The 18187-nt window shown below is 42.6% G+C and overlaps 1 protein-coding gene across 1 annotated transcript; it reads right to left on the reverse strand.

Moving 5' to 3' along the window:
- Window positions 1–2738: 2738 nt before the first annotated feature.
- pvalb8 (parvalbumin 8) lies at window positions 2739–13164 on the reverse strand. Its single transcript, XM_080775503.1, has 5 exons — window positions 12955–13164; window positions 11398–11465; window positions 8268–8400; window positions 5705–5814; window positions 2739–3390 (listed from the first exon to the last, which is right to left on the reverse strand). The coding sequence occupies exons 2-5, from the start codon at window positions 11456–11458 to the stop codon at window positions 3365–3367; spliced, it is 330 nt and encodes a 109-aa protein (XP_080631629.1). The 5' UTR covers window positions 11459–11465; window positions 12955–13164; the 3' UTR covers window positions 2739–3364.
- Window positions 13165–18187: the final 5023 nt, after the last annotated feature.

Genomic DNA, 18187 nt, shown 5'->3' on the forward strand with positions numbered 1-18187 from the left:
TGTTCCTTAACCCTTTAAGCCCCGTGACGCCCGTTCTACATGGCCGCCTTCTCCTAAAGCAGCGGTATACGGTTTAGTGACGGAAGGACCCCCAACACACACACACACACACACACACACACACACACACACATTTTAACCATTTATTTATGTCCACACAAAGGATATGCATACAAGGACACAAATATTATAGGTGCATTAAAGCTACATCTGCAATTAAGTCATGGTGTGTGTTTTCATGATACAACAGGCATGTCACTCAGTACTCTATGGGTATACGTAACAGTACTCAGTACTCTATGGGTATAAGTAACAGTACTCAGTACTCTATGGGTATAAGTAACAGCGTCTCCGCCATAATATGACGGCTGCCAATTATAGCAGAGACGCTGCAATACTTTGCCAGCCTTTTTGCCTCCTTTTTGGGCATCCCAAGTTGTTGGAACCAGGGGGGCAGTCAGAAAGATATTTTGTGAAGCCACTAAGGAAATGAAAGTTCATATAATGGCCTGTTGTGGCGCTGTCATTGGACCCAGAAAAACCCATAGCCCCATAGAAGTCCATGTATTTGGGCCCAACTTCACATAGACTGTATTACCTTAATAAACATGGTCATGAATACTTTCTTCTTCCAGTCACTAGTTTAAAGTCTCATTTCTAATGTCATAATATTATTTTTGGAAAATTATGGTCCCATTAATTTAAAAAATGACCATAAAGTCGCGTATGTTCTGAGGGGCGTGGCTACCGTTACAGTCTATGATAGGGATTCCCCTCCCACTCGAGTCAAAATAAAAACCAACGGAGAAGAAGGGGGGAAGTCCCGCCTCGTTGTCTGGGCCAGCCAATGGCCAGCTGGACCAAAACGGATCTAGAAAGATGGCGACTTCCATTGCAAGGACTGACAAGCTTCATTTTACGTTCATGTTAGACCCATGGAACGCTTTGTCCATATTTTTTACAGTCTATGGTTGGAACCCTCTAACAACCAGTCTGTGCGTATAATGCCCTAGGCTGCCAAATATGAAGACAAATAGGCTGCACCTAATAGCCCAGCTCTGAGATGATATAATGTAGAAGTCGTTGGTATTTTATGACCTTGGTCATAAAAGCTTCCTCTAGGCTGTGGTCAAAGGTGCTGCTATCTCTAATACAGACACTTCTCTGGACTCTTCATAACCACAACAATATCTGGTGTATTAGCTGCTAGATATGTAAAGGTATCTGAGTTATAACAGAGTTGGAACATGGATGGAATGACCCTGGAATGTTTGTACATGATTCTCACTGAAGTGAAGATGCATGGTATTTTGATATATCCTTTGCTATGAGTTCCACTATTCTATCATGGCGTGCTACTGTATGTACTGTACATTCCTTTGTATGCATAACATCCGTTCAAGATGTGTGACAATGTTTCCGAGATCTGTGGTGTGGTGCAAGCAATGAGGGACCTGAGTGGTGGATAGATTGAGTCTGGTGGGAAGGACTTGTAGTCTGGCCTTAACTGTGACTGTGATAATGTCCTCATTGAGTGCAGTGTTCTTGATGAATGCGTTGTGAGACGGAGTGATCAGCATGGGGAAGACATGCGAGCTTCCCTTGGAGTTTTAGTCCAGCCCAGTGTTGTTGCTGCTTGTGTACATCCATATGAGGACTCGTCTGGCACCTGTAGCTGTTAGCAGGTGACTGTGTCCAGCATAGGCGACCGTTGCCCTGACCTGGGTGAGGGGGGCAGTTATAATGTCCTCGGAGACCCTCACAGCCTCTGAGTCAGACCACACCCACTCCAGGGACACTCCAGTGCGGACACAGAGGTCATTTAGGTCTGGCCAGTCCGAGCAAACCCCAAAGCCAGCGGAGCGGGTGTCCAGTTTCCTCCGGAAGCCAAGAAAGTGTGGCTCTAACTCAATTCAATTCAGTTTTTATTGCAGAATCAGGGGAATCCATATCACATTACAGAGAATAACAATACAATAGATAAGAAGTAATAAAATAGAAAGAAATATATACAATAAAAAAGAGTTCCACCATGTTCAGTTTCGAACATACAGACACGTTCGCCAATGGTTCCACAGTCTGGCCAGTGGGACCTTACGCCTCCTCCTCCACACACACACACACACACACACACACACACACACACACACACATATCTGTGGTTAGGTCATCACTTCTATATTTTTTTTGGTCCATTAGTGGATCATATGCCATTATTATTGATTTAAAAAAATGAAACCTCACAAGAGAAAGGAACGTGTATAAATGGTACAGTAATTGGTGCATTTATATAGTGCCTTTATCCAAGGCGCTTTACATATATATTGTGCATTACATTCACACACACACACACACACACACACACACACACACACACACACACACACACACACACACACACACACATTCTTACACCTTTACATAGATTGTGCATTACATTCACTCATTCACACACACACACACACACACACACACACACACATTCATACAGCGATGGCGGTGGAAACCCACATGCAAGGCACCAACCTGCACATCAGGAGCAGTTGGGGGGGTTCAGTCTAGCTCAAGGACACTTGAGACACTTGGACACTAACTTTGGGGATGGAGCTGGCTACCTCACGGTTTCAATGCCGCCACTCTACCCGAGCCACTGCATGAGTACTACTGAACAACATTTCAGCGTTATAGTTCATCCTGACATAAAAGCCAGCAGCAGACAGAAAGACGCGGACAGTATGCACTGATTTGGATTTATTCATTTATTTATTTTCTCAGTACTTTTTGGTGATTGGTATACATTTTGCATCATTGTGGTCAAAATGCGTTGAGGAGGTATGATCTGTCTAAACACGTACAACAGTACGAAACAAAAACTAAAATCAAAACAATTGGAAAACATGGAGGTGCATAGGCTGGATGTCGATCCATCGACCGGAGCGGAGCGCGCTTGTAAAACGATGAAAGGAATGACCAACAAAAAAATAAATTAAATTCAAAAGGATCTATGTAGACGGAGACGAGATGACCCTCTGAACGAACTACAGTCCGACAGGGTGGAGGTGGGTGTAGGTGGATGGGTGGAGACTCTGGAGATGGGTGGGTGGAGATGGATGGGTGGATGGGTGGAGGTGGGTGGAGAGATGGGTGGGTGGATGGGTGGATATGGTTGGAGGTGGATGGAGATGGGTGGAGGTGCGTGGAGATGGGTTGAGATGGGTGGGTGGATGGGTGGATATGGTTGGAGGTGGGTGGAGATGGGTGGAGGTGCGTGGAGATGGGTGGAGATGGGTGGGTGGATGGGTGTGGGTCATCAGGTCAAGGCGTGGGCGAAGGTGCTGGAGAAACAGGGTCAGGGTCCAGATGTTTAGGACAAGACCATGGCCTGGAACTCTGTGGAGGAGAGGAGAGACCGTGAGGAGGAGGCATGCATCAATATGCTCGTACATGACTTGGTCTTGTCCGTCGCACATTTTTAGATTTTCCGTTTTTCACACCATTATAAATAATATAATGTTCTCATTCTGATCATAACACCCATAATTACTGAATGTCAAGTTCTGTGACTTCTTCACAATATGTATGCCACTGATTTACTGCGACACAATGCAAGGCATAAGGAAGTCCAACTAGTGCTAGTTGTTCTCCAAACGTTTTATTTTCAAGGACTCCGGCCTGCACATTTTGACAAAAATGTCCACCACAAGCGAACATGGTGATGATGACCGCTGCTTTTGATTGGTGTTCTCCTCCACAAGCTGCTTTTGATTGGTGTTCTCCTCCACAAGCTATAACTGCAACTGAAACTATAATAACTATCCACACTGCATGGTTTTGTAAATGGTCGGTTGGCTGGGCGCCTGCTGGCCTAGCGGTCCAGGCGCATCGTGGATTTTGAGGTCAGGCCTAAATGGGTTAAAAGTGCTCAATCCATTGAACCATGATTTAAGTCTCTTCTTAAGACTCATCTCTTTTCTATGGCCTTTGATCATTCCTGATTTTTATTTATTTATTGTCATTTGAACCGTTTCATTTCTTGTTGTTACTCGTTTGATGTATTTGTATTTTGTATGCATAACTGTTTCTAGATTTTATTGTGTAAAGCACAGTCCCGTTCATGACAACCTTTGCTGTGTGTCTCTGCCTTTCTCTCTCTCTCCCTCTTTCCTGTCTGTCTTCATTTGAGACTACCAGTGGCAGAACTATAGTGCACACACACCAGGCACTAAACTACATAAATATATAGTTTAGTTTTATAAATGGTGAGTTGGCTGGCACAGTGCACACACACACACACACACACACACACACACACACACACACACACACACACACACACACACACACACACACACACACACACACACACACACACACACACACACACACTCCACACAACTAGTAGTTCTACCAAGACACTGGTGAACCATATTATTACGTTTTATAGTTACAGTAATGAAGCCCTTAACTATTAGTCTTTCAAAACAACGTTTGGTCCACAATGACACGCCCAACACATTGCATCGTGACATGTTTGCGAGCTTGTAGATCTGCTATATTTGGAAAAGGGAATACTGAATAAAAAATAAAGGTTGAGCAGTCAAACTGTCAAATGCTGGTGATCAGAAAGTGAGCAGTGAGCACTCACATGTTCTCTCTCTCTCTCTCTCTCTCTCTCTCTCTCTCTCTCTCTCTCTCTCTCTCCCTCTCTCTCTCTCACACACACACAGAGTACTGTATGCAGCACAAAATAAATAAAAACAAATCCTTCATTTTCATTCGGCTCTGATTAGGGTCCAATTACTTTTTTCCCACTCTGAATCAAAGGAGGATGAAACCTATGGGCTGATTTTGTAGTTTTGTTTTCCAGTTCAGGTTTTAATAAAGAAAACTACAAACATGGCAGTCTAGTGAGCAGCACAGCTGCAGCTAATCACATTTGTTTGTGTGTGTGTGTGTCAATGTCAATGTGCAAACACAGGCAGCAGTCAACAGTAACACAGCACATCTAACAACAAAGCCATTACTAATGTAGCTGCAGCCGCGTCACAGCTAGTGTACTATAAGGTAAGCCTGACACAGCCTTCCGTGTTTTACCCTTCTGGAGTTTATAACCTGAACTGGAAAACAAGCTCAGCTTATTAAAGCAGTGGTTCTCAACCAGTGGCCCGGAGGGACCACCAGTGGTTGGAGGGACCACCAGTGGTCCTTGAGGGGCGGGTTTCATGGCATGGCCCCCCAGCTAAATGATGGAGTGTTGGTAACCAAATGCTATATCTTATATAGATCTTTAACTCTTGAGAGCGTAACATGAAACCAAATGGACCCTTATGTGTCCATTTTGGTTTCATGTTACGCTCTCAAGAGTTACATTATTGTTAAACATCTGCATTACTTGTAGTTTACAAGAAGTCTACACAATTTGATAATGTAGAATTGTTATTTTTGACCAACGTTGGCCTCTTATCTCTCTTAATGGTACCGACATCAATACAGCATGGAATTGTGTACACAATCTTATCCAACGACCGCAACATTTGGGGTCTGAGAGGCTAAACGGTGGTTTGTGGCTCCGCGGCCCGACCGATAATGGACCTTGATATATGATATGAAAACCACTTGGCTGCTAAAGCAGGTCCTCGTGGTCCCTTCAGTTGAAATGAACGGTGTGTACGGTATATAGTGTCTCTCTCTGACTCTGACTGACCTTCTACTCCGATCTTGCCGTCACTGTCGTCATCGGCGGCGCACATGAAGGCCTTGGTCTCTTTGTCGCTCAGAACCCGCGCGCCGGGGACGAACCTCTGCAGGAAGAACCTGGGGGGAGAAACACAACCACTCTGTCAACAACCTGCAGAACCGGAGCCCTTAACAACCTGCTGGGTCCACTACAGAACCACAGCCCTTAACAACCTGCTGGGTCCACTACAGCACCGGAGCCCCGGGGACGAACCTCTGCAGGAAGAACCTTAGGAGAGAAGGTACAGAAACACACCCCACACTGTCAACAACCTGAGCATGTGAGACGTGCACACATAGACATCAAAGGGGTCTTCAGCCCCTGCCCTTTTACCCGTCTGTAAAACAACTGCCCTCTCCAGACCACGAATGTGGCATTTTCTATGGTGACAGAAATGTAAATGCCCTCCTCTCCTCTCCATGCCATGCCGGAAGGAAGGCAGCGTTCAGGAGAATTGCTTTTGTTCCGAAGTCTCCTGAACTTGAACACAGTATTTTGCGCTGAACAAATTTGTTTAGAAATCCATGTCGTTACACACCGCATCTCCACTATGCTAAAGAGTGATGGGTTGAGCCCCGAAAATAGCTGATCTACAAGCTCTCAACGCGTCAGGCTGCGACGCGTTGTGAGCTTGTAGATCTGCTATTTTCATCCCTGGACCTCAGGTACACTACAAGTCAGGACACTGAGGAAGGCTGGATATCAGAAGCGTTTGTCTCCTGTCCAAAATGGAAGAATAAATTACTGAAACGCAGTCTTGGTGTGTGTGAGACGCATTACCGTTATTTACACACTATAGAGCGTCGCGGTCCTGCCCCCTCAAGAGACCCTCTGGACAGCAATGTGTCCTTTTTGAATTCTGGATTAAAAGCGTCTAATATATTAGTTATGCCCCAAAATCTATAATTCTCACACACTATTAACGCAGCCGACAGTTCCACAGGCTGCACAAGCTTCCCCTTTTTTCACTTGAGCACCTGCCCCTCAAAATGGAACCCCTCCAAGGACCCATGGGGGACCCCTGACCCCACTTTGAGAATCACTGTCCTATATAGAACACACTGATCCACCTGGGGCCCAGGCCAGAGCACATTATCTCCACCAGGCCGGGTTGCCCAACCAGGGCTGTATAAACTCTGTAGACTCAGTAAACTGGATCTGACTCGATCTGAGATTCAAAGCTTGTTTCTGCAACAAACACTGACATTTTTGTAGCATTTGTGATGCCCCCTGGTGGTGAAGTGTGTCTGCAACCTTTTTGAAATGAATGTGTCATGTTTTTATTTTCTAAATGATCAGGGTGTCATGTCAACATCCATTTTAATTGGACACCACGTGAAAAATAGTTTGATTGTCCATGAATATAACCTTTTCCGTTCTTATGATGATCATTAGACAATAACCCAGCAATAAGCAAAAACCTCACTTATCTCCCACTCTCACTCCCCAGTCAGCGTTCAGACTTTTAACGCGATGTGAGCTTGTGGATCGGCCCATTTTAGCAATCTTTTGAAAATTGTGTGGGTAAAAATAAGATTTGCCTATATATTGCCAGCTTGAAAGAGATTAAAAGGAGATTAAAATGTATTTTAGGAAGAAGACGTTTCATCTCTATTGTGAAATGAGTGTGTACAAACTAGTGATGTATCATAGCTTTTTGTTCAGTTGCATAATTAGCCCTTCCCAAACCCCACCCCACAAGCCATTGTCCAATGCCAATCCTAATAGTTTAGCAACTGTTGCTATGGATGGAAAGCTTTCGACACCTCATAGCTGTCAATGGTATTTTGCATTGCTGTGTTGTTCAACACATACTGTACACAGTTTAACGTCATGGCTGTGTTGTTCAACACATACACAGCTTAACGTCAGTTAAGTCAGTTACACGACTGACCCACCCAGGTGATGGTAATAACACCAATCACCGTAGTCTTAAACCATGCATTGCATGAAAACTCATGTCGGAAGGTCGTTAACGTTTATTGAGTTGGATACTGTTCTCTATAATATTTCCTCGTATTTCTAGTTTACTGAAATAATATCATGCACATTTCATTTGTCCAGTGCATAGCCTACTACTGCAGGCCTGGTTGACTAGTTTTAGAAGACATTTTTGAAGCTCTTGAGTCTTGCTACTGAAATGATTGATTATTTATATGGAGAAATCCCATTATTTAACATGCATCTCAATAGAGTCTGACGTCAATTTCGGTAGAGAGTGTTCATGTACTTTGTATTTGCATTGTTATCCCCATAGGGGGATTTTAGATCGCCTCATATAGGAGCTGTGTTTGAACAATAAACATGTCATCCCGGCCGTATATCACGGCAGCTTGGACAGCTTGAGCTTCATGCCATCGCTATAATGTCTCTGCTGGTGGAAACCTCAATGTCAAAAACTGTTACTTTTCATTCAATTCAAATAAATAAAAAAAACCCCACAAAAATAACAGATCTACTGCACAAGCTTGAAACACCGGATTCTTCGCACGGAGCTTTCCAGCGTATACGCGTTGCTTCCCAAACTCACTTGAGTTCCTCCTCCTCGATGAAACCGCTGGCATCGTTGTCGAGGATACCGAAGACGTTCTTAATCTCGCCGGGGCTTTTCTTGGTTAGACCGCACGTCTCGAAGAACTTCTTACAGTTGAAAGAGTCCGGTGCTAGAGGAGAGGAGAGGAGAGGAGAGGGGAGGGGAGGGGAGCAGAGCAGACGGGAGGGGAGGAGAGGAGAGGAGAGGAGAGGAGAGGAGAGGAGAGGAGAGGAGAGGAGAGGAGAGGAGAGGAGAGGAGAGGTCAGTTCACAAGATGAAAAACAGGCTGTATTGTGCTTTTTGTTTGACAGAGATGAATGCTACTGTAGCCGACGCAAAGGTCACTCAAATGTACCCTTGGTGCATGGAAAGTTACAGAGTAGCCTACATTTACTTGAGTATCCTGTTCTTATAAGTAAAATAAAATCACACCCGTGTTCAAGCGAGGGGCGCTCTTGTCATCGAACACCATCATGAGTCATGACATAACATATCGATGTGCTCGTCTACATATGACGTGAATTCTCCATGCATTGTCAATGGGAATTTAATCTTTGGATCCAATGAACTATTAATAAAAACTATTAAATATTTATACTCCTCCACTGCAAGTATTTGAAAACGTTATAGCTACAAGTTGCTTTGTAGATCATTACAAAACATGCATTAACCAGTTAGTTAAGCCCCGTCTTGTCTAAAATATAGGCTGGCCGATCTATAATAAATAACCCAATCAAATTTGTATATAGTAGCACATTTAAAAAACGCAAGGTTTCCAAATTGCTGCACAAAATAAAATATGTAAAACAATCAGACAAAGTTAAAAGTATAAGCTCACATCACTTCAAGATGTGAAGCTTGTATAGATTTAGCTCTTATAATTATTTTGGAAAGATCTTTGTTGACCAATTTTGAAAACTTTAGACATAAAGGCTGCTAACTTTAACCCATTCTGTCCGGGATATATATAGTTATAGTCTACTTTAGCTATTGAAAAATAGCAGATTTACAAGCTCGTAGCACAGCACTCTGAAAATGTGGTCCAAATGTTTGAATATATTCTTTCAGAGCGAACATTTTTAACTCAAATATTTGCTTCTGGGGGGTCCTTGGAACAACATATTTTCAGATGGGGGTCGTCGGCCAATTACAGATCATTTTTGGGGTCCTTGACATGAAATATTGAGCACCACTGAAAATAGAAACATAGGTATTTCAGAAAACTGTCAGGATTTAGAAGACATATTTAAAATGTCGACGTCAGGCCTAAAGTATGGTTTTACGCCAACAGGGTAATTTTACTCTGGTGAACTATTGAATCCAGGATCTGTAAGAGTATATCTATCTAATCTACACTGCTTTTTAATTAATTAAGAGTCGGAGCAGGCCTATTAGGCTCGGCTACTTCTTGAGTCTTGTTCAGGTTTTCCACCATATTAAATATGCATGATGTGCATATTTAATTAACAAAACGGCTCCAACTGTTGGCAGCGTCAAGATATAACGTAAGCACGTTCTTGACAGCACCATTTATTTTAATGTTAATTATTCTATTAAACGGGTATTTCACTTTTTTTTTTTAAACAACCTTTGGTCATTTTATGGTCTACTCAGGCTTATGTGAACACCCCAGACAGTTTTTTAAGTTGCTTGATTCAGTAATTAGATATTTGATATTCATTTAAATTGCCCCGCCATATACAAAGTTACAAACCCAATATAATCCCTATGAACCCGGCTAGCATCCCTAATATAATCTGAGGAGAATGTAGCCAAAATAGCAGATCTACAAGCTCTCTCACGCTGCGAGCTGTAGTGATCTTGTAGATCAGCTATTTTCTTCAAAGAGGTGTAAAGGGAAAAAAGAGCAAACCGTGTACAGAGCCAATGATCAAGTTTACTAAGTATTGACAGTATTGTTTAAAGGTAGAGTCAGTGATTTCACTTAATTCAAATATCACTTATTTTTTTGTTTTGTTGTGATAATCCTCTCTACTATAGAGTGTGCTGACCATATAAGGAGTTCCTCCCTGTCCCCAGTTAACCCCTGGGGGTCAAAAAACCTTAGGTTTCGTTTTTGTTCTCTATCCTGATTGGATGAAAGCTTGTGTCCCAAGGCAAAAACGAAACCTAAGGGTTTTTGACTGAAAACACTGACACCCCCTTTAAGTGGTTAACTTCAAACTCCATTTTAACTAGGATAGAATCATCGAAAACATCCGTCCTTTTTTATGTTGACTGATATTGTCCTAATACGAGAGAGGGACTGTAGTTCTAATCATTCTTTTTGATGTTTTAAGTCTCCTCCAGCCTCCTCCTCCTGCATGGATTATTAAACTGCAGTAGACGATACAATGACCAGAAGTTTAATTTGAAATATCCCTTTAATTCTGCAATGAATATCCTACTAGGCTATAGGATAGCCTGCATGCAGAGAGGACTGGCCGTGGCCCAGACTGTACTGCAGTGCTGCTATATATATACTCACATGCTTTTACTTAAGTATACTGAAATGTATAGAAATACTTTGTACTTAATACTAAGTATTGTCATCAAAATGTATACTTGTAGTACCAAAAGTTAAATGTATATAGGCCTATATTTGTTTATTTTGTTTTTCTTTATTTTATTTTTTATTTTATTAAAAAAAATTGGGGGGGTAGCAGATGTACAAGCTCACAATGCATCGCATCGCGCAACACATGCTTGTTGTAGATCTGCTATTTCCAAATGGCAGAAATGTATAGCTGAAGCTATAGTGGTTCATTTTGTAATAATAATCAAAATCAAAATCTACAAAGTGGCTATAAAGTTTTCAAATAATTGTATAGTGGAGCAAAAGTACAATATTTGCCTCTGAGGTGAGAAGTAAAAGTATACTGAAAATTGGAAATGGGCTATACTCCAGTAAAGAGTGTGTGTGTGTGTGTGTGTGTGTGTGTGTGTGTGTGTGTGTGTGTGTGGGGGGGGGGGGGGGGGGGGGGGGTGGTGGTAATAGTCCTCAAAATTGGTCTACAGTATAGGCTACTTTAACGTGAGTAAAAGTATACTGTAGTTATTGTATCCAGTGCTGTAATGACAGAAAGTAAGTTCAGGAGCACCGCAGGCCGGCTGTGTCAGACGATACCTTGGCAGTCCTTGATAGCACTGGCGATGGCGTCCGCAGACAGGATGGAGGAGAGAGACATTGTGATGCTGTTGGAGAGAGAGAGACATTGTAATGCTGTTGGAGAGAGAGAGAGAGACATTGTAATGCTGTTGGAGAGAGAGAGAGAGAGAGGGAGAGAGAGAGAGACATTGTGATGCTGTTGGAGAGAGAGAGAGAGACATTGTAATGCTGTTGGAGAGAGAGAGAGAGAGAGAGAGAGAGAGAGACACATTGTGATGCTGTTGGAGAGAGAGAGAGAGAGAGAGAGAGAGAGAGACCACCACTGTGAACACACACAGGTGCATGAAGGTATATCATTATCATATATTTTCAGCAGTGCAGTGAAAATATATGATATGCCTGCACACTTAATCTAAATAGGCTAATGTTCCTGATTAGTCCACTTGTAATCAGGACTATTTGAATTATATATATATATATATATATATATATATATATATATATATATTTTTTTTTTATTTTTTTTCTTTTCCTTTTTTAAATTGTTTAGGTCTTTTTTTTCTATCAATATTCTTCCTCCCTTTTCCTGAAAAAAGACTGCAAATGATGGGATCTTGTATGACAATGTCACTCAATGATTCTCTCTATACACTTTGTAAACCTGTCATCATGTGACAATGAAGCAGATTCTGAGAATATTTCGTATCATCATAGACAGTATACGACAGCTGCGCAAACTGCCTCTATAGCTGCGTAAAACTCCTGATCGTTATAATTGTCACGTTTAGCATTAAAGTAGGCTATAGTTCATCCATATAGGATAAACGCAATCCACGCATTTCCCCTTGCATGGCTGAAGGACAAGACAGTGGACATTCTTGCTTTCCATTCGAGTTGGTTTGGACATCTTTAGTTTTACGCAAAGTCAACTCGTCTTTGATGCGCGCAATAAAGGCAAAGCGCAGCGCCTAATTTATTTTACCTGAATGATGCCATATGGCAGCAACATGGAATATTCTTACAGCCTGCATGATGCAGCTCCATCTGCATTTAGGAATTTTAACCTGCACAGTCAAATCCTCAGTTATAATATAATATTTAACTCCGAAAGTGGTAACACTGACTGGACCCAGAACAAGGATCCATTTGGTTCCACACTCTCGGGAGTTTTTTCCTTTTTTTGTAATCCTCTAAGCAGACGAAGCAAGTTGAACTGTGCTTTCTTGTTTATTCTAAAAACTTAATAAAGTGTTCTATCAGTCAAATGAACGCTGCCGATAATCTGTGTGCACAGGTAGGCTTACATGTGTTAAATCCACGCGAGGCAGACAGTCAGACTGACCTTGTCAATTAAGTAGCCTATTTATTTTCCAAATAGAATTCAGACACAAACACGAGACGAGAACAGCAGATAAGTTTCTTTGAAGTCAAGAAGCACCGTCCATTGTCATATTCTAAATAAAAGTAGCCTACATCCATCATCAATGCACCTGCATGGGAGACTTTGCCTGCCTGCCTGTCTCTCTCTCCCGCAGCCGAAGTGCATTTGGACGGAGCAGAGATTGTTCAACTCACCGGTGGTGGAGGAGGTGTTGGGAGTCCGGTCGGGTCGGGTCGGTGCAGCGGCGGGTGATTCCCAGAGTAATGTCTAAGGCTATGTGGTGTGTGCCGTGTGTCCCTGGGACACTTTATATAGCTCTGACCCGCCGCTGACAGTGATGGTGATGATGAGGGGGGATCGCTTGAGTTACCTGTCTATGGATCAAATTCTAAAAAAAAAAAAAGAACTGCCCGCCCCCGATCGAGTTTCTTTAGCTAACTAATTAACCTTCTACTATTTATAACGCCCCGGGGCCGGGACACTGAGGAGAGACCGGCCCGTGGCATGCATGGACCATATAGGTTAGGTTAGGGATATAGACATCTGGAACGCCCTTGTAAATATAGCAAATTAAGTGATAAGTGCATTAGACCTTTCCCCCCCCCTCCCCAACCCCCCCCCCCCTCTCTCTCTCTCTGCACCCCCGCCCCCCCCCCCCCCCCTCTCTCTGCACCCCCCCTCCCTCTGTGTCAAGCCCAACCCCCCTTCCCTCTCTGGAATTATATAATACTGACAAATGCTCTCTCTCTCTCTCTCTCTCTCTCTCTCCCTGTCTCTCTCTCTCTCTCTCTCCCTCTCTCTCTCTCTCTCTCTCTCTCTCTCTCTCTCTCTCTCTCTCTCTCTCTCTCTCTCTCTCTCTCTCCCTGTCTCTCCCTCCACATAATACACATATCTCCTTACAGGCTGCAATGCCAAAAGAGACACACAAATTGTGCCAATTGCAAAAAAAAAAAAAAGACAATCCCCCCCCCCCCCCCCCCTGTCCCTCATAGTGTCACCGTTGAGGTGAGTGATGGTAAATAAAATGGTAAATGGTGCATTTATATATAGCGCCTTTATCCAAGGCGCTTTACATAGATTGTGCATTACATTCACTCATTCACACACACATTCATACACCGATGGCATGCAGAAACCATGCAAGGCACCAACCAGCACATCAGGAGCAATTAGGGGTTCAGTGTCTTGCTCAAGGACACTTCGACACTAACTGATGCAACACAATGACAGTCTATACTATAGCACTGTGGATGTGCTGTATTCACAGTTTCACACTGAGTCAGTTTGATTCCAACTGTACCCGAATACGGTTGCCTGGTACCCATACTGGCCTTGATTCTTCCACACCCGAGTACACTTCATTACAACTGTATTCAATGCTTTCGCAGTCCAAGCCACATCTTTTCACCTGAAAGGGGGGAGTTTGACGTAGCCCGTGGAAGGAACACGTTATTCCAACCATGGAATAACCAGTTGGAATAACGTCAGGCGCCCCGGCTGACCAGGGGGAGGTAGTTTAGAGACCAGGGATTACTGCGTGTTTTTTGTGAGGGTACCTACCCTATAGGGACACGGGGAGAACATGCAAACTCCCAACAACCCCTATGGGCACTGATGACGCAGGGTAGAGAACACGCCTCCAGCGGCCCTAGCGGCCATGGCGGGAATCGAACCCGGGTTCTTCTAGCTGTGAGGCACTGTTTTATATATATATACAGTATATCAAACACAATTTATTTATGAATGAATGTCATGTATAACAGTGAGTTCATATAGATCTTTTCATCAGAGCATATGTAGCATTCCATCATACAGATTCTGTTCACTTATGTTATTATGAGTGTTCTTCATTAGCCTACTGTAGTACCACCTGGTATGGATGTACTGTACTGTATACTACTGTTATTAATCAGTACTGTAGTACCTGGTATGGATGTTGTCACGCCCTTTGATGAACTTGAAGAACGAATGAAGCAGTTGTTCTGTGTATGTACTGACGGCTTTATTGTAGCAAGCATCGCTTCCAAAGCCCACGTCAAAACTGACATAAAACACAAATAAATCATGATCAGAATGAGCAACATGAAACAAAGCACATAATGTAATATAAAGAAATTACTCATGTACAAAACAAGTATTTACCTCACCGACTGCACGTAATTCAAAGAGCATGAAGTAGTGAGAGGAACCCATGAACAGATCATCATAACCAGGACTTTAACTTTGTACGCTTCATGTTCAATGTGACAAACTCCGTCTGCTCAGCATGGACGGAAGATGCAATAACTGTGTGATCCTGAGCTTATTCCAAAGTATATGGTCATGTTACCGGAAATGACACAATCAAACTTCCGGAACACACATTTTACCCAAATCATCAAATAAGTAAAATATCAAACAAAATAATGACAAAAAACATCATTATGGCAGTCATAGATGTACTGTACTGTATACTACTGTTATTAATCAGTACTGTAGTACCACCTGGTATGGATGTTTGTCTGTAGCCTTAAAGTCACAACTGCTGCAACAACTAAACATCTGTTCAAAGATTGTCGGACAACCACTTCAGAAACTTACAATACATCCACATTATGATAACAGCATCCTACGGTTAGCAAGGAATATCCCCTCTAATACTAGCCATGTTTTAGATGGAGAGTATAGGTTGCTGCCTTCAGGAAGGAGATATGGTGTTCCAGCGTACAATAAGGTCAGACTGAAGAGGTCTTTCGTGCATCAGTGAACTCTCAGGCTTAATCAGGACTTTGGCCAGGACTAGACTGAGCTGTGGACATTGCTCTCTGCTCTTATGCTTCTATGTGTGTAACTGTATTTTCTTTTTTTGAGTGGTGCAACCACTCCAAGGAACAGCAATGTCTGTGTTCACCTATGTGTGTGCCCATGTATGTGTTGGTTAATGAGCATCAGTATATGACTATGCGTACCAGTAGGGGCGCTGTTGTGCCAGAAACAGAGAGAGGGATAGTACTGCACTGTTGCCTGCTAATGAGAGAGAGAGAGAGAGAGAGAGAGAGAGAGAGAGGTATGCAATATTGTTAGTTGCATGTGGCCTACTCTTGCTGTTGTTAAAGGACCACTACACCACTTTTCAACCTTCCTTCATATTATTGGTCCTCCTCACTAATGATAAAATACCACAATTTTTTTCTACTCGGTCTGTGGACAGGAGAGCTGTGGACAGTTCAGACACCCGTCCACCAGTGACATCTTCGATGGGGAATCCTAGCTAATAGAAACGGCAGGATTTTTATACCTGAAAAAAGGAAGCCATCGTTCTCACGAGTCACGATAATAAAAATCCAAAATATATATATAACTGCCCACAGCCCTCCTATATGAGACACAGAGTAGAAAAGAATGGTGACATTTTATCATGAATCATTAGTGAGGACCAATTATATGAAGGTATGTTGAGAAGTGGTGAAGTGGTCCTTTAAGTTCTGCACGCAGCATTCTGGTGTATAGCATCTATCTAGTGTCTGTCTGTCTGTCTGTCTGTCCGTGTACACAGTAAAAATCATATTATACGGACGCAACCAAAAAGATTTAGTTACATCTAGTATAGGCTATAGGCCACAGATGGATATATGAATGAACACTTATTTGAGTGTGTTGTCATGGATAACTCTAGACAGTCAGAGAGCAGTGTGAGGTGGTAGATTTTAGGATAACTAGACAGTCAGAGAGCAGTGTGAGGTGGTAGATTTTAGGATAACTAGACAGTCAGAGAGCAGTGTGAGGTGGTAGATTTTAGGATAACTAGACGGTCAGAGAGCAGTGTGAGGTGGTAGATTTTAGGATAACTCTATAGACAGTCAGAGAGCAGTGTGAGGTGGTAGATTTTAGGATAACTAGACAGTCAGAGAGCAGTGTGAGGTGGTAGATTTTAGGATAACTCTATAGACAGTCAGAGAGCAGTGTGAGGTGGTAGATTTTAGGATAACTAGACAGTCAGAGAGCAGTGTGAGGTGGTAGATTTTAGGATAACTAGACAGTCAGAGAGCAGTGTGAGGTGGTAGATTTTAGGATAACTAGACAGTCAGAGAGCAGTGTGAGGTGGTAGATTTTAGCAGTGTTGGGCAGTAGCTAGCTACAAGTAGCGAAGCTACATAGCTTACTACATTTATCAGTAGCTTGATGGTAGCTTCACTCCTTTTGAACCAAGTAGCGTTTTTTGTAGTGTAGCTATTTTTAGACCCAAGTAGTGACGTAGCTTTCAACAAAAGCTACAAAGTTACAAATTGACTGTTAAATAAAGTTTTGTGGGGAGAAAAAATCCCTGGAAAGAAATCCATGATTGGTTGGTTTAGATAAGAAGAGTCTGACACAAACAAACAGACCACCCGCATTCTCTAGTCTAAATCCCTGTCTCTCAGCTGGTGCGCAAATGGCTAGGCTGTGGCAATAATAATAATTAAAAAAAAGAACAAAAAATAACTAAAATCGTTCATTTTTTGGAACCATGAACTTTAGTTCAAAATGTTGAATTATGAACTGAATTAGTTCCTTTAATTTTTTTTTACTGTGAACTGAACTATAGTTAATAAAAAAAATTACTTTCCCAACACTGACCACATGAATCAGCCACACCGCAAGGTACATTAATACAAGTAAATGTGAAAAAGTTGACACCAAAAGCCAGACAGAGGGCTTGTTTCCAGTTTGTTTTTTAATAAACAACCAAACTCAGCATTTTTGCCTGCCTATTAGGCTATTTGTTCGGTGGAAACTTGATCATGAAGTTGATAAAAAATATTAAAAAAAAAAAAGTAGTGTCCATGTAGCTAGCTACTTTTGCCATGTAGCTTATAGTGTAGCTTGCTATAATTATCTGGGGATAGCTTTGTTGTAGTTGAGCTATATTTAATAGAGAGTAACTGGTAGTGTAGCTTACTACATTTTCCAAGTAGCTTGCCCATCACTGGATTTTAGGATAACTAGACAGTCAGAGAACAGTGTGAGGTGGTAGATTTTAGGATAACTAGACAGTCAGAGAGCAGTGTGAGGTGGTAGATTTTAGGATAACTAGACAGTCCGAGAGCAGTGTGAGGTGGTAGATTTTAGGATAACTAGACAGTCAGAGAGCAGTGTGAGGTGGTAGATGTTAGGATAACTATAGTCAGAGAGCAGTGTGAGGTGGTAGATTCGGGTGTCATCCTGTGCTGTCCTGCTGTGTTTGTGAACCATGTGTTCCGGACAGTTCCTGAGGACATCCATCCCGCCCTTCGCTGGGCTCCGACACCGTCACACCAGGCAGGCAGCAACACAAACCCACATACAGGGTCATTAAGCCATTCAGGACGGGAAGCCCTTTTTGGTGTTTTAAGCAAAAGAAAATAGCAGATCTACAACCTCGTCGCGCGGCACCGAGTTCCGCACTACGAGCTTGTAGAGCTGCTATTT

This window comes from Protomyctophum bolini, assembly GCF_963924005.1.
Source record: "Protomyctophum bolini genome assembly, chromosome: 11".
In the NCBI taxonomy this organism is placed as follows: Eukaryota; Metazoa; Chordata; class Actinopteri; order Myctophiformes; family Myctophidae; genus Protomyctophum; species Protomyctophum bolini.

What these genes read in the sequence shown, in the direction of transcription:
- pvalb8 (XM_080775503.1), bottom strand. Translation starts at nt 11,458, where the DNA reads ATGTCTCTCTCCTCCATCCTGTCTGCGGACGCCATCGCCAGTGCTATC. An exon ending in TGCTATCAAGGACTGCCAAG is followed by an intron (nt 8,401 to 11,397) that starts GTATCGTCTGAC and finishes CCTCTCCTCTAG; the next exon opens with CACCGGACTCTTTCAACTGT. An exon ending in ATCGAGGAGGAGGAACTCAA is followed by an intron (nt 5,815 to 8,267) that starts GTGAGTTTGGGA and finishes TTCTCCCCCCAG; the next exon opens with GTTCTTCCTGCAGAGGTTCG.